The 22,578-nt window shown below is 43.8% G+C and overlaps 1 protein-coding gene across 2 annotated transcripts in view; it reads left to right on the top strand.

The window, feature by feature from the left end:
* Positions 1–206: 206 nt before the first annotated feature.
* LOC106660003 (C-Maf-inducing protein-like) overlaps positions 207–22,578 on the top strand; it is a 30,628-nt gene continuing 8,256 nt past the window's right edge. For both annotated transcript variants that reach the window (XM_023461030.1, XM_023461031.1), the window contains exon 1: positions 207–4,177. In XM_023461030.1, the coding sequence (XP_023316798.1) occupies positions 2,822–4,177 (1,356 nt within the window). In that variant the 5' untranslated portion in view covers positions 207–2,821. The remainder of the gene's footprint in view (positions 4,178–22,578) is intronic.

Here is a 22,578-nt window from a genome sequence, read left to right on the forward strand (position 1 = left end):
GTCGACGTCGCCACACCACCACCACCTCCTCCCGTTCACGTGCATATACGTATACGTACGCGCACACGCGACTCTTTTATATCCTAGCATGTACGTATATATGCGCTTGGCACAGTCTGTGTACGTCGCGCTGCTGCTTTGCTACTGCTGCTGCTACAGGCAGTTTCGCGCAGTCAGGCAGTTGCCAGTTGTGCGCTCGCCGCCGTCGCAGGCGCACACGACCAACGTCGATTCGCATTCCTACCTAAGTTACTCGCTCTCTACATACGTAATCTTTTCCTCTCTCTCTCGACTCTCGACGCAGTATAGCGTTATCATTGTTATCGTTGTACGAGCAAGTACACGCGCTCTCTCTCTCTCTCTCTCTCTCGAGTCGAGCGGTAGCGAGCTCTTCCGAAACTCAAAAAAAGCTCTAGGCGCAGTGCGTGCGTGAACCACAGAGCTTCTTGGACACGTATTATAACGCATTATATTATAGTATAATAAAAGTCCCAGTGCAGCAGAAGCAGTATCAGAGCAGTAGCAGAACCAGTGCTGTGTGCAGTGCAAGCAGCGCGCGCGAAACGTTATATCGCTCGAGCGACCTATAACGCCTCCTCCTCGCAGCAGTAGTGAGCGCTCACTCACACACACCAACCCACACGTAGTCCATGAACTCTCGGTGAGCTCGAGTCGTTGTCCCCCTTTTACCCAATTTCTTTGCCTTTTTTCGCGAACATATATCCGCGAGCTTTTTTCTCCCTCTCTCTCTTTTTCTCTTTGTGTGCGAGTGAAAGCTCGCATTTTTCTCTTTCTATTTTTCTCTTACTCATTGCACTGTACTCCTGTGCCGTGTATGATCTTTTTCTCGAGTTGCGCGTTTAACGAGTTAAAAAATAATTATGTACGCGCGCTAATGCGTCCGCTACACACTGTGCTCTCTGCTGCAAGCTCAATCTCTTAACGACGACGTCGACGACTTGCGAGCGAGAGTGAGCGAAATTGGGTTAAGTGCCTGCATATATACAGTTTGAAGCTGTCTTTGATTCCTCTGTACCGCGAGGCAGGATTATAAACAAAGCTCGCCAAAGTTCAAAAGTCGGACAACAAAAGTATCGGCGAAAGTGACACCAGGGGTGTATAAAAAGCTCAATAATAAATGTTAAACAAAGTGTGCCCGTCGTAGCAGTGCGTGCGTCCATTTATATACGCGCTTCCACCAGTGTTGCAGTGTGTATACGTGCATATCATCACGATCGTTTCGTTCGTTGTGCACGGCTAACCCAAAACAAAAAGAAGAAAAGCTCGAAAAGTAAAAATAAAAAAGTAAAAGGCCTGCGTCGTGTGCACACGTGTCTGTCGTCTTGCTCTTGGGGGTGGTGGGAGAATAGCCACCATCGATGTACGCGCTACGTATGTAAACTCGCGCGATGCTCGCGAGTGTCAGCGATGCAAGTAGCACGACGATCATCGACCAAGGCGCCCTACGACAAACGGACGACGACATGCTGTTGTTGTTGTTGAACGCTGCGACGACGACGACGACGACGTGCAGCAGCTGCGTCACGAAGACGAGAAGTCAAAATTATTGTTATCGTTGTCAGCAGGAGCAGGAGTATAATTTGGAGCGCGAGCCCGCGCAGTCGATCGCCAGCACGCTCGGCTCACCGATCACGAGCAGCGAAGTAAGTTCCGAGCATTGGCAAGAGACCGTATTCCCAAGGCGTCAGCATTAGAAGCCAACATCGAGCTTTGGGGAATCGATCGTCACGTATAATAAAATACGTGAGCGCGCGCGATATATGTGTATAATATATAGCACGAGCGCGTTAAGCTCAGTTTAGCGGGCGCGAGAAAGACGCTCTCTCAACCCCAGCAGCCAGCCAGCCTGCCTGCCCGCCTGCCAACTTTGTGCCGAGAAGTCTCGAGCTTGCGAAGAGAGACGGAAAAGTCTCTCCGGTGGGTGTGTGTGTATCGAAAAATTGCTCTCACTCTTCCCATCGATCTCTTTCTCTCTCTCTCTTTGCGTGAAGGAGCCGCGTGAGCTTTAACACACTCACATACACACATACGCGGGGCCCTCCCTCCACCTCTTCAGCTCGGTGCGCTATCGTTTTCCCAGCTTCCGTACATAATATACAAGCGCCAGTATATAGACAGAAGCATCAGAAGCAGCTGCGAGAGCGAGAGGCAACAACACACGGATCGCGCAGGTTGACCTACACAGGCAGTGGCAGCAGCAGCAGCGGGCTCGACTCTGCTCTCTGTGTACGTGAGTGCGTGTATGTATTCGTGTGTGCTGCGATGTGATGCACGAGATTTTGCACGTAATACATAGAGCAGCAGCAGCCGGTCGTTAACATGAGCACCGCTGGCCTACTTAGCTTACTCGTCAGCTGACACACTCTCGCTCTCACTCCTACTCTCTGGCTCTGCTCTTGCGCGCAGCTTTGCTATATTCTCGGTGTGTGTGATATATATACGTTTATATAGCACACAACTTTGGTGAAATATATATATATATATATATAGAGAGGAGTCGCAACGGAGAGGGACGGAGAGCTGCAGAGTCGCCACCAGCACACAGCCTGTTGACGTCGCGCGCGGCTCTTGTGTATGACACCTATTCTCTCTCTCTTCTCTCCCACTCATCGAAACACACACAAACACACAGAGACTCACACGTGCGCGAATAAACAAACGTGTATCATTGTTGGTGTATTATCGCGTGTATACATATAACATATAGTAACAAGTGTCTTTGTGCGCGAGTGATAGATATCATTAAAAAAAAAAGCCGTAAGAAACATAGATAACAGAAACAATATAACAGAAACGAATCATGTACTGTTTTCAAAATCCGTTTTCGCGCGCTACGCGAAGCGTCGTCGGTAGTCCCCTAAATCCAAAGCTCGGCTCGAAGTCGAAACAGCAGCAACAGCAGCAGCAGCAACAGCCAAACGGCCAACAGACGCAGAACGGACAGCAGCAACGTCGCGGCAGCGAGGCAACGAGCGAAGACTCGGGCTCCTCGTCGATACGTTACATCGATCAGCTGTCCGAGGCCAGCAGCACCGACACATTGCCGGGCATCCGGGCGGGGGACTTTCTCGACGCCGAGTCGATCCTGTCGCCGGGTGGGCCCGAGTCATCGCTGGCCTCGCCCACCATCGTGTTCACGAGCGACGAGACCAACAATCGGACCAATAGCCAGGACGAGGACACCCTCGTCGGGAGTCCCTGCAGCAGCGTGCACGGCGGCAGCACGGGACACGTGGAGAAGCTCGGCAGCAGCGTCGGCGACTTGAACTCGGGTCCAAGCGGTACGGGCAAATCCGACGGCCACTGGCGGCGCAAGCTCCTGCTGAGACTGCGCTCCACCGACTCGTCCAACAGCGAGGCCAACAGCTCGTCGCCCTCGCCCGCCAGCGAGTCCTCCTGTCTGCACTCGCGCCAGCACGCCGAGCACCAGCACCACCACTCCAGCAATCAGCTGCTGGCCAAGAACAAGCTGTCGCCGCGACGCAGGCGCCTCCACGGCTCGGCCAGTCTGCTGATCGGCCGGCGCAAACACGAGAATGCCTTCAGCGACTACGACGACGACGACGATGACGTAGTCACCTGCCCGATCGACGACGCCGAGCCCGAGGAGGTCTCGTCGCTGCCCTCGAGTCCGGCCGCACCGGCCACGGTGGGCCTGGCTACGGCGACGAGCGTCCCAGTGCCCTATTACGGTTTCCTGTCGGTTAACGGCGGAGCCATGCGACAGGAGAGCACGAGCACGAGCTCGCCCCAGCTCGCCACGCGCTGCCACGACGACGAGGCCCAGAGCACCACGAGCCTGCCCGACGAGACGAGTTCGCTCAAGGAGGAGCACAGGGCCAGCAGCACCGAGACCGTGGCGCTCAAGTCGCTGCTCAAGCCCGACACCGGTCTCGAGGCGAGTGGCTGCCTGCCGGTGGCGCGCAGCTGTCCCAATCTCGAGCGACAGAGCGCCGGATTTTTCAGTGCATCGGGTTCTTCGAGTCCGATACCGAGCTCGGGGCCGAGATTCAAACCCGTCGAGGAGGGTGACATTCAGGTGTGTTATCTGAATCACGCCAGGACCCTCGTCAGCAAGATCCTGTCGAGTCGATTTCTGAGACGCTGGGAGACTCATCATCTTTATCTCAACGACGCCTGCCTATCGTCCAAAACCGTAAGTAGCTCAGATATACAATAAACACAACTCTATTTTACTCCGTTTTTCATTTTATATTATATTTCCTACGACTCGATAAAAGCTATTGTTTCCGCGCGTTTATCGCGAGTAGCAACGACGCGACAATCGCGGATACGTTTCCGTTGCCTCTTTATCTCGCAACAACGCTTTTAACTCGGTTTGGAAAAAACTTTCAACGACCGAGGGATGCGACAAAACGTGAATACTGGGCGTCGATTCGCGTTATCATTATTTATAACGATTTTTTTTCTCGCTTTCGCTTCGCGCTTCGCAACCGCAATCGCGTAACTGGGGTAATCGACCCTAATATTTTAATTATATTATAATTTTATAAGTAGAAATGTCGTATGCCAAGAAGAAAGTATTATTATTATTACCAAGTCCAAAAGTGGTCATTTACTGCAGTTAAAAGTGGGTAAATTACTAATCCATTTTACAAACTGTTTCCCGAGCAGAAAATCATTTCAAGTCAAGATTCATGCTCGCTTATAAGTCCGACGCGTCTTTTGTCGCTTCAATCTCGTATTTTTTTTGTACACCCGCCTTGTACATTATTTGTATATTAATCGCGTATTGATGCACGACGCACGGGGCATCTTTCTCTTTGCTCGCGGGCAAATCGTTAATCACACGACTTCTCATACACACATACGTGCGCGTAGCAAGCTCAAAAGACAAGAAGTAATTTATCCTTGAAAAGGATGCGCGCAGGAGCTCATACATATACGCGAGGCGACAGGATAGCACTTATGCCATCGTACCAAGCAGTGTCTATGTGCGTGTGTGTGTATATGAATGTATGCTGTGTCTAACTCGGAAAGTCGATGATTAAGTGATGTGCACTTTTGCGAGGGTATATAATTGATAGCGGCGTACAGTGTGTATGAGTGTGTGCCTGTACGTGTGCGTGTAGGTGTATTGTGTAGTGCGAGCGCGGCGAATAATTTATTTTGCTCCATCACGGAATTAAATGATGATGATGATGATGATGATGATGGTAGAAAAGAGAGACGGCGCTACGGGGAAAAAAGCGTCGGTTTTTCTCGAGATGAGCAGCACGCTTTTAATGAAATTTGATCGTCTTTCAACACCTTTTGGGTTTGATAACGACGTCCCAAATGAAAAAAACAAAAAGAAAAAATGACGTGCGCGTGCAACATTAACATAGCTACCGCGCGGATAAAAAAATAAGAAGATACAATTAACGCGTGTCGGTGGTCGCGAATCAACGTTGAATAGTTCGCGTTGATTTTCCTTACGAGATCGCGCGCGCGCGACGATTATGGAACTATGATTTTTTTTGCTTACCATTAATAAAGGCTATTTTACGAGAGTCGCTCTTCTTCCTCATTCCGCTGATACATGGATTCTCAGCGCCGCGGACTGCGCTGCACGAACGTCACTGGATTTTTTGTTTTCGGCGGAATGCGAATACCGCTTAATATTTACCTGCCATGAGTCATGCTCTGCGGTGAGAGAGAAGATGCGGGAATATGCGAAACACGAGCGAGCGAGCACTTGCACACCGGGGACGCCCTTTTGTTTGAACGAGCGCCAGACATACACGATACTTGCGAGTGACGTTGATTTCGAAGAATCAAATGCGGTAATTCGTAAAATAACAAAAAAAAAACTCGCATGTATCATAAGCGAAATAATTTCGGAACACGTCGATAAATCATAGTACATAAGCACGAGTGTCGATATACACAAGCGTATCGGTATGGCGCGCGGGAGCAGAAGGGTAATTTATTCAGTTGTACAAACATCATCACTCGCGGCAGCGTCGGCGGAATTAAGAGGAATTTCGGCTCATTCACGAAAAAGTATATAAAAAAAACTATAACCGTGATTTTCTATCGCCCCGGTATTTCGGCGTGACGTTTTGGCATTGAAAATTAAAATTAAAAAAAACCAACGGATAAGAGATCGTCATTCATATGATGCAGACGTAGGTTAACACATCGAAGACAGACAAGAATCTTAGTTGAATATACAAGGAAGTTGGCGTTAATTCTAGGATGTATGCATGCATGCGAGTCGGTCTTTGACTTGCTCCGTTTTGGCCGCCTTCGCTTTGCGAACAATAAAAAAAAAGAAGAAGGAGAGAAAAAGAATGAGATGCGAATCCCGATCGTAGAGCTGCAATGACGTACACACGGTACGCGATACCGAAGCTCCTCTATTGCCTAAGCGCAGCACAACGGCGGTCTATAAAGACGCATTCGTGCGTGTAATGTATCGCTCGTTGCAGAACTCGTCTCTCTCTCTCTCTTTCTGTAGGTATTGCGTGAGTCTCTATCCTTTACCTGTCCGTGATATTCGATTTCTTTTCGTCTTTGTGTGTATGAAACGTCTCTCTCCTCATTTTTTTCCTCTTTTTGAATTAAAAATTGCGCGCACGCTTTTGCAGCCGAGCGCGTCATTGCTGCGACACAATCGTCGTTGTCGCGGTCTTAGTGTCGTCTCGCTTGTATGCAGCTGCTGCTGTCTGCGCGCGCGAGCGACGATATTAATCATTACATAATGCGCGCGCGCGCGGCCTGATCGCTCACATATTTTTAATTCTTATTATAAAATTTGATATCTGCCTTATGCTATATTACTACTACTTCGTCACATTTTTTGCGCAGCAGCAGTGACAACGTCGGTGGTAGTGGTGGGATAAGAAATGAAAAAAAAAAGAAAATATAACTCGACTGTCGCGCGCCAGTGCCGTGGTAGTGCAGCTCACGGCACAACTCTAGCGCCTTTGCGTTTTATGAATTTCCAATATTTGGATTCGAGAGCATGGCTCGAGCAGCAGCAGCATGAGGTGTACACAGCACGTATACATGTATATAGAGGTGATCGAGCGTCGTCTGACGCAACTGGTCACGTTTCCGAGGCGAGCGCGCGTATAGTATTAAAAAATTTTGCTCGCGAAGAAAAAGAGTCGCGCTCTCGACGTGTACACAGTCACACATATGTACATAACGTACGTGGCAGCTCTTGAACGTATACATACGGAAAGCAGTGGCAACAATTGCAAAGTATTGCATGTACTGCAGCAGGCACACACGCGAATACAAAACCCCGAAGTCGAAGAATCCGAAGCTTTCGAGCTGATTGCGTTTCTATAAATCCATATATGCGCGCGACACATGCAGCGGTGTAACGACGACGGCGCACTACTGCTAGCCAAGAAAAAGGGGACGTTACATTTTTTTCAATTACGTGCACTACGTACGCTTCGAGGAGGATCGAGGATGCGTCGTCGTTGCAACGTTACAAAAGGATCCATATATATCTACGCGCGTACATTCTGGCTATAATAAAACTAGTCGAAGTTGAGTAAAAACGGACTAATCTTTTTAAAGAACGTCGCGCATTAACTTGCGCAAATGAAATTCGCTCTCTCATCTCGTTACTTTTTTTTGCTTTCTCAATTATTGTTCGTCTTTAAAACTTGATTTAGTGAGCGCCATTTTTTTATACGTACGATTAGAATGCTTTTTTGCGATCGATTTTAAGTTTTGCTAAATCACTATAAACTTGGCTCTTTATCGCTCTGTTTGCGTCTCTCTCGGGTAATTTTTTTCCCTTCCATCGAGAGCTCGAGTGCAAAAGTAGAAAAAAAATTCACGCGTACTCGCAGCTTTCATACGTGAAAAGGAAAAATTATACGAAGCCTGGCTGTGATAAAGTATATCGCGGCGTTGGGAGAAAAAAGATACAATTCGCACTTTCTCCGGTGCTACACGTGTTGTATCGCGCGCACACATATGAAATCTGTAATCTAAACGCGGTTAGCAGCGGGCGGTCTTGAAAGCTTCGCTCGCAGCTGGTGGACATCTCTATATACAATGATATACGTTATAATACAATACACCGAGAGCTATTCTGTAAAAAAGCTCTCGAAGCGTTTTTTTCTTTGTCCGACTGCTGCTGCTGCTGCTGTTGCTGCAACCACTGCTGCGCGATCGTGTCAAACTTTCTTTCTGTTTCATAAAATTTGCTGCCTCGGGGCTATCCACGCGCTGAAATTCGACGTTATTAATGTTTCCTTCGACGACAACGAGAATAATATTTTCTATGTGTTCGGAGTTTCTCGCCCGTAGTTTACACTGTTAAATATTTGATCGATAAAACTCTTATATTAAATACCGTATTGCATTCCACATTTTTGCGAGCTTTATAGATTTTAAATTGTACATATTTTTTTCGACAACATCTAGCTGACCTTTTTATTATATATCGTGTGTATCATGCAGCAATTTTGTGTTTGGCGCAAGCTTTCCATTATGACTCAGCAGGGCCACGCGGATAAATAGATTATTACGCTGGGAATTCGTTTTTCTTGAAAATCTCATTAATATTATTGGCGCCGCGCGCGCACGTAAGCACATTCGTGTACGTGTAATACGCGCCCGCTCACGAGAGCTTTCGATCGAGAGCTGTAAGGAGCCACAGCTGCCGTAATTTAATATTACAAAAATCATTTTGTATTGTATTAATATAAAATACAAATAATAAGACAAAAGAAAATAAACGTAAAGATCTTCGTGTCAAAGTGAAATTACAGAGCTCGAGTTATCTCAGGGAAAGTATAAAAAACATTTCGCACGATCATCTCGAAAATGCCAGCGCATCGTCCAATTGCAAGCACACATAAATAAGTAATCTTGCCGTTGCATGTGTTACTCTCGTTAATGCGGTCTAATGATTTTTTAGTGTATGCGCATATATGTATGCGTGTATACGCGTTAACGCTTGTATAGTTAAGCCCCGAGCGCGCGCTGCGCTGCTTCTACTTTAGCTATATATACTTGACGTCAAAGCCGACCCTGAAGATGATTATGATAATAATGGTGCGCGACTATTTTGTTCTTAGATTCCAAGTCGCGATTTTCGCTCTCTCTCTCTGCGGCGGAGGTATTATATACCTATATACACATCTTAGTATAGGTATGCCGTCCTTCACCCGAGTTCAAGCCCCCGAGTTCATCAGACTATTATCCTGCTCTCGACGTATACGTGCACACACGTTCGAGTGCGTATATACTGTTTGTATGCGTCGCCGTTTTTTCGTCTCTTCGTCGTTAATCGTCTTTTAACCATACGATGTGTGTGCATAATGGGTGTGTGTACACATACGTACGTATGTGCCGTGCCGAGCGCATCATCATGGTATACGTGTTATGCGTCGCGTATCTCTAATTGCGATATATTTCAATGTCGTGCCGAACAATCGACACAATGAAAAATAGCTGCAAAATAAACGCGCGCGCGCGCATATCGCTTATACAATTGAGAATACAGTCGAAGGCTTCGCGTTTACTCGCTCGCTCACGAGTTTACAATGGCCACAAGCCGTCGCGTATACACACGCACATACGTACACTTGTGCGTGAGTACTATACGCAGGCAGATGCCGATGTGAATGTATAACATTAAATATCTATTCGACGAAATAATAAGTGCATCTGCCTAACTCTCGCATGCAAGCAGGCGTGTGCTCTATGTAACGCGAGGCAGCCGAGAGACAAGTATCCTACACGCACATGCACACACGTGCGCAGCTCGAGCTCGGGCGCGAAAACAAACTTTATTACACGCGTTAAGCGATATTTTCCAAAAGCTTCCGCCGTCGAGCAGCAACAGCAGCTCGGGCAAACATTATGCGCGCATCCTATAATGTATACACACACGCGTACATTATCCACATACTTTACAACTAGGCGACCGTAAATTTTCTCGCTCAATTATGCGGGGCTGCCAAAAAACGATTTTTCTCGCGTTGTGTGCGGCTGCTGCTGCTTCTCGATGTCGGCGCGTCGCTGTCGCGCGCGGATTTCTGTTACGTAAAGTTTGTGTATATACTACACCGCGGCAAGCCAAGAGTATTTCCAATGTTTTCTCGCGCTGCGGCAATTTCTTTAATGAAATCACGATTAGGAAGAGCAAATATATGCAGTGTGTGTATGTTTACATTTGCCGAGTGATTAGGGAAATTTACTTTATTCGTATTGAACGAGCTCGTCGAGAGAGACGATGTGTACAATACGTCGGGAAAATCTCGAGCGTTTTATGTGCGAGGGATCGAGTTTATCGTATATTTACATAGACACACCCGCGGATGCAGATTTGTACTCGAATGAAAACAAAAACATCTTTTCTATCTCTCTTGTATATAGTAGGCAGCAATTAGAAAAGCGCATCGCCACGCTATATTACACATTTGGCACGGAGCTTGCAAGCTCGACCAACGTTTAAATGCCTGGCAGATGACGGAAACGCGAGCTCCGATCGCGGATGAATTTTAGCGAATTAAAAAACGAAGAAGAGAATAATAATGAAATCTGCGATAGTTCTCTTTTTCTTTCTTTCTTTCTTTTCGAATTTATTTTACCTTATTTTTCTCTTTTAATGCGCAATTCATACGTGCCGGGCGTTTTTCTGTATGTGTCCTCTTTATAATGCGAGAATTGCCGATAACGATTTGTCACGATCGAATAAATTGGATTAATAGCGTAATATTTTTGCTTCGAAATTTATACATTACGCGGGGGCTACGTGTGACCTGCGCTGCTCTACGCCAGTCGAAGTTGATTTTTTTCTCATTTTTTTTTATTTTTCTGTATTCATCGGACCAAAGCGCAATGAACCATATTTCGTACCGATTTGTCAAGCGTCACGTGCGTGTATACATATAAATGTAGGTGCGCGCGTATAAAAGTGCATCGCCATCTAGGTCAAGCTTTGGGCTTTTGAATCATTCAAAAAAATTTTATATCATACACGGCCGCGCGCCCACGCGTGCACGAGAAAATAAAGAAAAATATACATGAATCAAATCTCCGAGATTAACTAAAAATGGCACGACTACTTTGAATTCTCCACGGGTGGGTGGATGTGTGTGTGTGTGAGAGAAAATTCCTTGCAGATCTTTGGATGCATTCATATATATATGGAATTTTCGCATTCTTCTCCCAGACGAAAGATTTTCATTATTCTAACAGTGCAGATATAGCAGCCTCGTGTGTGTGTGTTTTTTGTTTATTTTTCATTCGCTTTTTTTTATTATAATTTTTCATGGCCAAAGGATGATCCCTCTCGCGTAAAATTTTGCGACACAATAAAGTTTAGGATGAATACTTTTTATACTCAGTCGTAGGTGACTGCTGAATAATTTTTTTTTCTTTTTTTTTCAAATTGACGCATCCATACGCGCTATAGTGGCGACCGAAAGAATTTGGAACAGCAATTTCTTTCAGTAATTCGCCAAGTATGTGAAAATTAAAAAATTTTAGTTCTTCGTTTCGGTAGAATATTTCGTTATTATATAATAAAAAATGAAAATGATAGCCATTGACAAATTTAAATCATTCTTAAAAATGTCACATTTTTCATTCGATTATTGAGCAACAACCATTAAATTTCACTAATTTTTTGGCGATATTATGAAAAAAATTTGGTCGCTGTTCCCAGAAATCTGTATTTTGAACAACATAAGAACCGAAATTGTGTTTCTGATGAAAAATAATTTTTGTTTATGCGGATTTATTTTCTGTAGAAATGATGTTGCACTGTGTTTTACACGTTTTCTCGTTGCAGTAAATACTTTTCTTCCTGTGCATTCTATTTTTATCTAATTAATAAGTATTATTTTAAAAAATCATCATTCCTGATCGAATCTTTCTTCTCTCAATATTTGCGTTCTATAATTTAGCTATTCACAGGCATACCAATCAATCGATGCTTACGAAGTAAGATTGCGTTAACGCGCGAATTCAAGATTATACTTCTATTGGAAATGTAATTCAACCAACCGTGGAGATTGAGTAATTTTACGAAAAAAAGCGGAGAGAAAAAAAAGAGCATCGCGAGCGTGACAACTGCATCGTCAGCTGTAATATTGACAATGAACACGTGTTTCTTTATTATTGACCTCTCTTGTATTTATTTTGCGCTCGTTGCGCACCTGACATTCTTTTTCTCACATCATAATGATAGCGCCGATATATTACGCTCTCGGGTGCGGAGATAAAAAAAACAACTGCTGCTACTTAAAAAAGAAGCAGCAGCAGCGATGGCGGTGGAGAACAAAATTAAACTTGCCGCTTCACTCTCTCACACTTTTCGTGACGTGCTTAAAGCTCGAGTCTTTCTCTTCCTTACGCTGGAGAGCGCCTGTATATACAGCTGCGAAGGATATATAATACTTAACTTGTGATAAATCCACAACTGCGCGCGAGATAGAGATTAAACTTGCGATATTATGAAATTGCTGCTCTAATACATCGGTGTTCGGTGCTGCTGCTGCAGACGTCACGTCATAATTAACGATAAGTATATATACACAAGCTCGAGCTGCTGCAGCAGCAACAGCAGCAAAAAAGCTCATCAAGCGCTATAGACTTTTTTCTCTTCTTCTTCTTCTCCTTCCCTGTGTGCCTTTTCATCCCCCGCTCGTATATCAGCTGAATGATGAATCGCGATGTATGGACGCAGGTCGCGCGCTAAACTTGGAATTAGCCCGATACATAAATCACACGCACACATAAATAATAATTAAGTCAACATTGTGTATGCGAAGAGAGATAGGCAGGAACTTTCTTTTGCCTGCCTATAGCCTATACTATTACTGTGTGCGAATCGCGTGACTTACGATAACGCAATTCTTTTCCGCGAAAATCGAAGCCACACCACAAACGTTACCCACGTACTATTATGTGTGTGTGTGTGTGTGTGTGTGTGTGTGTGTGTGTGTGTAGGACGATGGGAATTGCTCGCTCCTCGCTATTATAGACATACGTGAAAGCCGCAGGAGCAATATTTCTATATCCACATCACGCGCAAAAAAGGGGGCTGCTGCTGCTGCTGATTTCATTGGTATATAACACGGCTGACCTAATTCAAAATCTACCGCAAATTCGCCTTTGCCCTCTCTTTCTCTCTCTTTCTGTGTTATTCCATCTTAATGTTAAATTTTTTATTCGGGAGCTTGTTTCTTTTTTGTTATAAATTAAGAAGATTAAGTTATCGCCTCTTGGCGCTCGTAAAATACATTGAAATTATTAATGCATTGCGTGTGGTACGTGGTGGGCTGCACAAATCGCGTGTTGGCGCATAATATCGATACGTTTTATATTTTCGTTTGTGCTTACATACGTTACATACGTACGTTTTTTTCACATCGCTGAGGTACTTAATAAAAAAATTCGGATTTTGTCAGATGCCAAAATCAAATGTGGCACCACGATAAAGCGAGAAATTTACATCGGCAGCAGCAACATTGAATGAGAATGAAGAAAGCAAAAAATAAACGTTTTATGCGATTGATAAGAGCCAATGCGAAACATGCGAGCTGTATAGTTTTTCTCGTGTGGCATTTTTTTGGCGCGTAGTTACTTGGTACGTGTACCAGTTATTGCGCACGCGGGTGTTAAAAATAATGTGTTTGTATAAATAAAGCCTTTAATCGAGTACATACGTATACGGATTATCAAACGCAAGAAAGGCACATACTTCATCGGCTCTAAATGCTGGCCCAGCACGTACACTGCGGAAAATCCAAGCCTCTACAACGTTCGTCACCGTGTGTTGTTTACCAATGCTACTACGTTACGTATTATACACACGCACAATAAAACTCGGCTGCGCTCGGCGGAGAGTCGCCTCGATCCTGTGCGCGCACGAAACGTTAAACTTTTTTAATTTAAACTTATAATACGCATGTGCAGGCGCGCACGGGGGCTGTTCGAGCCGAGCGCCTGCACCCTGCTGCATACGGGACTAAGTGCGTATAGCGCACTATTTATTGCACCCCGAGTTGCTAAGCTTGTAACTCGTCGAGCAGTTTTCAGTGCCGAGCAAAAATAATTAATGTATAATTTTCGGGTGGTAAAAGCTCCCGAGAGCGGCCACCCGAGAGAAACATAATTGATTGAATATTTGAATAGCTTTTGCGTGTCAAATCCTGATTTTATGTGAGCGCGCTAACTCGTTAAAGACTTTTATAATACATATAAATAAATTGAGGAGCACCGCAAGCTCAGTGCGACGTGTATTGTACCGCTCCGAGTCTCACGGATTAACAAACCTATACTTTATTCATAGTTAATTTGAACGCTTCGGCGTTCGAATAAACTGGAAAAAAATATATACGTAATGTCCTGAACTGAATTATTTAAAGCAGTGGTTATTTATGTCGTTATTATGAATGGGTACATCGTTAGGAATAATACTATCGTAGATATAACGAAGCAAAATAGATCTATCCAACATGCAAAAAAGAAATACGCAATGAAAATTGAATTTTACATCGATGATATACATGACAAAATTAAATTGTCATTAGAGTATGTGTCTGTAAATGTTTGAAGACCTGTGACTATCATGCCCATAAACTTTTGATAAATTCTTAATTCATCAGCATATGCTAAAATTCGTGTACTCGAAAATGGGGAAACGCCAATGAAACTATAAGCACATATAAGAGCATGTACAAAGAAATGTTTCTATTCTAGTGAATGCTGTTCTTATTCAGAATTTTATAGGTAGGAACATTCGATGTGAATACAATTGCTAGTCAAAGGCTAATAACATATGCTAACCGCTTACCTGATATCAATCACTGCAGGAAGTTGTCATTCCATAAATTCAAATCAGATCGAGATTGAATACCGTAATATGACATTAAAATTTTTAAATGCACATCCACTAACAACATTGACTAATGAAAATAACAATTTTGAACTATGTAAGAAAATTTGCTGTATGAAATACTACATGTTGTCATATAAAAATGTTATTCTACCCCATGGCAAATTTTACTATGATGCAAATATAAGACTATTATTTCCCAGGAAAACATAGTAAAAATTATCATATGTGTATTAATTTTCACTGCAAAAGTTATTTCAGATAGTTTTAAGATAGTTTTTAATGGCAGCATGAACTTATCAAGAAATATCAAGAGTAAGAACTAAATTTGACTATGGCTCTGAATAAATAAAATGTTACTATGGACAGTTTAGTAAACATTACAATCACTACAAATCGAAACTTATACGTTACGTAATGAATGCAATTTCAACAACTGCTGGACAGTGTGTAGTCGAGCCACGTGATCCAGAATTTAATAAATTTTTCATTTTATACTTATTTTATTTTCTTTTCTTTCACCAACAAATCCTTATGTATTTCCAAGTGCACACATCAATCGATCCTTATGTATTTCCAAGTGCACGCATCAATCGATTTATTAGTCAAGCTACCCGTAAATGGCAAAAAGTTCAAAAATTGTACGCTCGCTTCGTTACCGTAGATTTTCTTGGCTTTTAATGCAATTCCTCGGTAAATGGTTCGCGGTAAATGCTACACTTACCCCACTCCCATACATGACCTACAAGTGCGAACACTTGTATACGCAGCAGCACAAGAGGTTGAAACGTACTCGACAGCTTTTCATGTTGTCGAAACTCTTTATTAAAATGCACTCGATGTCTTTCTCCTTGCGCAATGCGCCCACCACCAGCAGGCAACCCCTTTGAGTGTTCGTATAACGTCGCTCGCTATATGCGAGCACATACACACGATACGACGTTACAATAATGAAAAAAAGTTCATCCTCGAGCTTGCTAGCGATCTAGGAGCATACGACTCGGGTAACATTTATCCGGCACAGAGAATCCCTCACGTCTTGAATCATGGCCTTGGTAAAAATGCTCATTTCCCGACGTGCGTGCGCTCGCATAACTCTCTCAAGTATATATGTTTTATAATATAAACGCGTATACGACAGATGAAAAAAGGAGAAATGCGACCAACTTCCGTTTTTTAGCGCGATCTATATGCGCGTGCACATACACGAGCTTGCAAGCTCGAGCTTGCGCGAGTTTTATGCCGCGCGATAAAATCGATCGAGATCGCATCCACGATAGACAGTGTAAATTTTGATAAAACGCGAAGAAAAAATCGATGTATTTTTAGAACGCACAGCAACAGCAGCAGCAGCAGCAGCAGCAGCAGTGGCAGAGGTCGAGAAAATGTCTATAACATTTTTCTTTCGCCGTCGCGAGCACGCGCGCGTGGTGATTATTCCGCGGTTTTTTTTTGTTCGCGTAGCAGCAGCTTACGCGCGGCCGATAGGAAAATGCTTTATCCCTGTGTGAGAAAGAATCAAAAACTACCGGGAGAAGAGAGAATCAAATCGAATGAGGAAAAGTAAGGGAACGGTAAAAAAATAAGAGTAGCTCGCGTCAGTCAGGATTACTCTATAAATCCCTCTTCGTACATCACACAGAGAGCTCGTGCGCTGCTGCTACTGCTGCACAAGCTTCGAGCTTATATGCAACGACCAAAAAAAAAAAAGAAAAAACATCGCGTTACGTTCTTCGACCTACATAATCGCGGTAGAAAAGCTCTTCCTTCTCCTTTATTTTTCGTGCATACACTCACCCACATACACAAACATAGGAGGCGAAGAATAAAAACCTGACGAAACTTTTTTTTCAAATTCCCCCGCAAGCTTACTCTCCTGAAATTCTCCTAAACGTGCTTACTCATCAACGACATATCTGCCGCGCTCCCGCGTCCCGCGCGTTATAACACTCGCGCACTTACGTACACACATACATGCATGTATGCACCGAGCGTGCTTTGACTAAGCGAGCAGTGAATGTACGCGCGGCATATAACCCGTGCACCAAAAAAAATCGCTAGTAAAAACACTTAACCTTTTTTTGTCCCTCTCTTGTTCGTCGTCGTCGTTTCTTTTTACAAGAATTTTTTTCGTGTATTTCGTCGTTGATCGACGACGACGACGAGCTACAATGAGGCACTGATGATATAAGGTTAGCGTCCGTAATTTTAGCTATTCATCATAATCGCGCGCGCGGGGAATTTTTCAAGTATATATCTACGCGTATATGTATTATATGTGCGCGCCGCTCGAGCGCTCCGCAACGTCGTAAGGGATTTGGTCATTGAACGATCTCGAGGTTGTGCACCAGTGGTTGGCCGCGTTCATTCAAGGGAGCTGCTGCGCAGAATGAGTATACCTATACGTACATTGCACGTTCCTCTTTTTCTCTCTCGCTCGCTCAGTGGAGCAGCAGCAGGGGACTGCAGCGCGTGTATAGCTCGCGCAAGCTCGCTCGCCGCGCTGCAAGCTCACAGGTGTATAGCACATACATATACAGGAGCAGCAGCAGCGGCAGCAGTGCCAGTGCGAGCTTTGACTGAACTGGCCTAGTTTCCGAGACCAGCTCTCCTCCAGCAGTCGTTCAACTCGCGGCCTAGATTCGCAACGAGCAAGCGCAGCAGCAACCCGCTCTATCTCTCTCTCGCTCTAGCTCTGACGTCATTCGATGTGCACCTCCCTGCATACATACATACACACACACATGTATACTCGCGAGAACTGCGCGCGATCGCGTCAGCGTACATACATGCATACATGTATATGTGTTGTACGTGCACGGATAAATGCGCGCGCAAGCGAGTCTATTGGCTGACCCGGGTCATCGTCGTCGTAACGTCGACGACGACGCGATTTCGTTGGCTTTTATACATGCGCGCGCGCATTGTGCAGCGCCAAGTAAACTTGGCGATGTCAAATTTATCTTTCTTTTTTTTTTCTTCTTTACTTCAGAAAGTTATAATAATCGGACGCGCGCTCCTGTACAGCAGTAGTCAACCTATTACAACGAGCGCGCGTACAAAAGCAATTAATAAATTTTCATTTCGTATTTTTTGCTCGCAGCTCGCGTGCTATATAGCACATCAAGGAGATGGTCGTTAGCGCGTCAAGGACTGCTCACGCATACATTGGTCGCGGCTGTATAATGTTCGCGGCGACGAACGACGATACTTCAGAGCTAGCTGCTTCTTTTCTCGCGCACACATAATTTTCTCTCGACCCCGAGAGCTCTCGAGTTCGCCGTGCGACGCGCTCTCTTTGTGTTTTACGCTCGCGCGAGAGTGGCTCGCGAAGACGAAGACGAGATTCGATTTTAAATTCTTGATGAATTATGCATCGGCAGCGATGGCAGTGGCTTATCGCTTTCGACGAGTTTGTACGAATGTTAAACACGTCGGTGCCGCCGTCGCCGCCAACGCCGCACGCAGTAATGTGCCTAGATGATTAATTGTCGTCGTCGGTATAAAGTGTAATCGTATGCATGTATATCTAGACGCAAGAGAGCGCGTTAAATTATATATGCAACGTACCCGTTTCCGTAGTTAGATAATTAAGCTCTTTCTCTCTCTCGTTGTCGTCGTAACGATAAATATTCATTGGAAATTTGATTTAATTTTTGCTATACATACGCTCGTATATAATGTAATAACTCCTAAAGCGAAAGCGCAAAAAATATACCTTTACGTGTGTCATAATGCGCATATATAGTAACTTTTCTTTTTTACGCACGTGTGCCCACGGTGACACACTGACAAATTTAATTATTCGTCACAAAGTGCGAAAAGATCGAGTAGTGAAAAAGAAGCGAAAGAATAAAAAAGAAACTAGTAGCCACGCGCGCGTTAGGAAATGTCACTATACGAAGTGTACCGTCGTGGGGCGACGACAACGACGTGTATAGTGAATTGGCTAATTTCTTTCCTCATGGTTTAAGGCACACGCTTAATATAACACACACACATACATTTGGGAAAAGCGTATACGCGCGCCAGTAAAATTGCGGCTAAAGTAGAGCAAGTTCGATACGATAAGACTTAACGTATAGCGAACTCTGCTATATATATACCTTTTTATACTTTTTATACTATAGCTCCGTATTTTGCCAGTGTGTGTTTGTGTGAACGCGAGTATACATTCGTAAGTTTATATTGTCCGCGCATTGTTAACCCCGCGTGCATACGAACTGTATGTGTGTGCTTATAATATAGAGTGCAATTATAATGTTGCACCGATATTTCTTTTGTTTTGTATCGTTTTGTTATATCGTTTATGGAATATTATACCATAATAAGTTTAATACGCGACGTAATTGAGAAAAAATTCAGTCCAACCTTTTCATGGCACATTGTATTATACGACACGATTTTAACGAAACATCTATAGTTGATGTATTATGCATTTGTCGAGAAAGTGTGCTACACGAATCGAACAATTTTTTCTTCCTTTTGTCAACTTTTTCTTTCTTGTTTTCCTCAAGTTTTTGCACTGTACCGCTGCGCGTCAATCTTCCGATTGATTTCTCTTCTCCGAACGAACATGCTGGAGCTACGAACGTAATATCTCAACGTCGTTTTATTATATATTTCATTTATTTTTTGGTGATAGTCAAGAAAAATAAAATATGTTTACATACGCGACTATTACTTTTACCCGGGGTATATGTGTATGTGTATGTGTATGTGTGAGGCAAAAGACGCGCACTCGAAAAATCGATCGTCGTCGCTGTGTGTGTGTTCCATTCGCTGCTGCGGCCGGAATTCTGCAGGGTCGATGCGCGCGCGCGTCCCCAATGTGCGCCTGATGCGACGATATACAGCATGTACTTGACGCAGTCAGCTGAGCAGCAGCACTTGGCTTTTCTAGACAATTGTCCCTTATATACCACAGACTTATATATGTATATACGGCGCGCTGAAAATGAATGTATTTTCTTAGCGTAGGATTGTGTTTAATAAACTGGCTCGCGCGCAAGCTCGTATTGGCCAATGCTCGAGATCGGTCTCCAATCTCCAAGGATATTAAAATGAACGAAGGAAGAGGACGAGGGGCTTCTCAGCTTGGTATCCGTCATGCGTGAGATGAGGCGCCCGGGCGACTCGAGTTTCTGCAAGTGTGACTTAGACACTTGGAATTAATGAATAGAGATGCGCGCGGAGCAAGTTTCGACGTTCGCCGGGGAAGCGTAGCAGCTGTGTGCCAAAGGGAAAGAACAAAGTTTGGAATGGATTAAGTACTTACAGGACACTTCCTGCCCCTGGAACGCGATCCGCGCAAAGGGTAGGGATTATTAATTGATCTTTGTTGATAAATATGTACTTTGAACGGAGAAAACGGAGGGTTTGGCGAGTATTGACACAAGTTCAATTTGACAGCAGGTACTTTGCTCTTTGTAGATCCTAACCCCTTTTCGAGAGATAAATTTGAGAGATAATTTTTCTTGATTCGGCTCGGGATTTTCCTTTTTCAGAACCTTTTGTTGGGAATTATATACGAGTGAGCGGAATGGAATTTTCGTTATTCAATCAAGAATCCTATAGTAAAATATTTGTCGTATCTAGTGTAGATACTAAAATAAATTCCGAATTCGTTTGGGAATTCATTCGGCCGGCCAAATTTCAATTCGTGGAATTAAGTGCCGAGAATTTGCACTGTTATACAAAATTTAAAGCTAAATTTTTTTTCTTTTAATTTGGAACTTTGAGAACTTGGGGGTTTTACACGGTTGTCCAGCGTGTGCTTTTATACTTTTTTACTTTAATCTTATTTTCGTTAAATCATCAGCGACGGATATTGCTACGATTTTTTTCCTATTCGAGTTACCGCTTACTCTTCTGCGCTTGCCGTTATTTCTGACCAATATTTCTCTCTCTCTTACTTTTCCTGTCTGTCTTCTCTCTTTTACCACTCAAGTCGGAGCTTTTTCTACTTTTTTTTTCAACTTTCGTCTTCTTATGACATCGTTATCTATCAAATTTCTTTAATAATTGTTTTCGTCGTTGTAAGTCTTCGGACTTCTCGTCATTTTATTTCACGGTAAAGCCAATTTTCACGGTAAAAATAAAAGGTGGGGTTAATAATTTTTCCGTGAAATTTTATCGTAATTTCATTTTGTAAGAAAAAAAGAGAGCGATATAAACCACGGAGAGCTTTGGAGAGCTACTGTTTATTTCGAAAAAAAATAAACGAAAGCTAGCAAACACACGTATACGTATATAGACATAAAGACTCTGTGGAAAAGCGAATTTAATAACTTTTTACTTGAGTGTGTGTGTACGACCAGGAGCTAGTAGTATAACGCGCATACACATGCATACATGTATATTGGCCCAATATCGAACGTGAGCGCGAGGCACGTATATACATAATAATAAAGTGGGTCGAAGCTGGTTAGATCACCGAACGCCGCGCACTATACGTGGAGAAAGCTCGCGTACTGCCGCCACTGCTGCCGCCGCCGCCGCCGTTGTTCATATGTATATAAAAAAGCTCGTGTAAATAAAACGAAAACACGAACAACAATGTGAATAAGAGAGAGAGAGAGAGAGAGAGAGAGAGAGAGAGAAAAAGCTCGTATTTGCAAGTCTACACACGCGCTCGATATATACTCTCGGGCTCTCGCTCGTTCTCTCTCGAGACCATGTTCACTATCACCATCTGAGAGGAGAGGAAAAAAGACGTGTAAAAACAAAAAAAAATAAATATATAGTGTACAATCCTTTGCTGAAAATATTGCGTGCGAAATATTCCAAGTTTTCAAGCTCTCTCGAAGTACACGTACAGGTCAAGCACTCGCACGTAGACACACAAACATACGTATATGAAGTATAACAGTTTTCTCTCTCTCTCTCTCTCTCTCTCTCTCTCTGTCTCTCTATCTCACCGAAGAAAAAGTGATAAATACGTACAGGGAAAAGCTGGTACGTCCAGCAACAGCAGCACGAGCCAACACAAGAGCGAATACGTGTATATGCCATTGATTTTTATCCGTGACATTTCTCAACGTCGCAATATAACGTAAATATACATAGACACGTTTTCGACGTCGCGTCGTCTATGTAAGGGGGGAATATTTCGACTTTTCACGCGATATCGCCGATGTATGCAAGTACGTAAGTTTTTCATGAAAAAAATCGCCTATTATTCGTCATGCTTCGCGTATAATCGCGTGAGCGAGTGCGAATTCCGTCTGTCGAGTCGCAGTTTTGTGTTTTGGTGTTGACTCATTGTTACTTTCCTCTTGAGAGCTTATACCGCGTAGTATATGTGATATTTACGCGTGATTTTTTGACTTTGGGGGACTCCTAATGGTACGGCGATATATCGACTCTCATCTTTCTGGATAAACCAGGCGGGAAATTTGGGCAACACGATCGCGAAAGAGTATCCAGTCGAATGTCTGAGACGAAGGGATATTAGAAATAACGACTTGTTGGGTATTTTAAAGAGAAAAAAGTTGCAAGCTTACGAGCGTATATTACACTTAAGAAGAGCAAAGTTCTTTAACACGTATTACAAGATTCGCATTTCAGATAATTGCGAAACGTTATAGCGTGAGCTTGAAGCTCGCGAAGAATCGATTATTATTATATATGCGCGCAGTGCAACGCGATGACGCGTTCGCCATTGCCAATCACTATGTATAAACCATCATCCTCATTGTCATCGTCGTCGTTGTCGTTGCCGTCGTCAT

This window comes from Trichogramma pretiosum, unplaced genomic scaffold (assembly GCF_000599845.2).
Source record: "Trichogramma pretiosum strain Unisexual culture from Peru unplaced genomic scaffold, Tpre_2.0 scaffold18, whole genome shotgun sequence".
NCBI classification, from domain to species: Eukaryota; Metazoa; Arthropoda; class Insecta; order Hymenoptera; family Trichogrammatidae; genus Trichogramma; species Trichogramma pretiosum.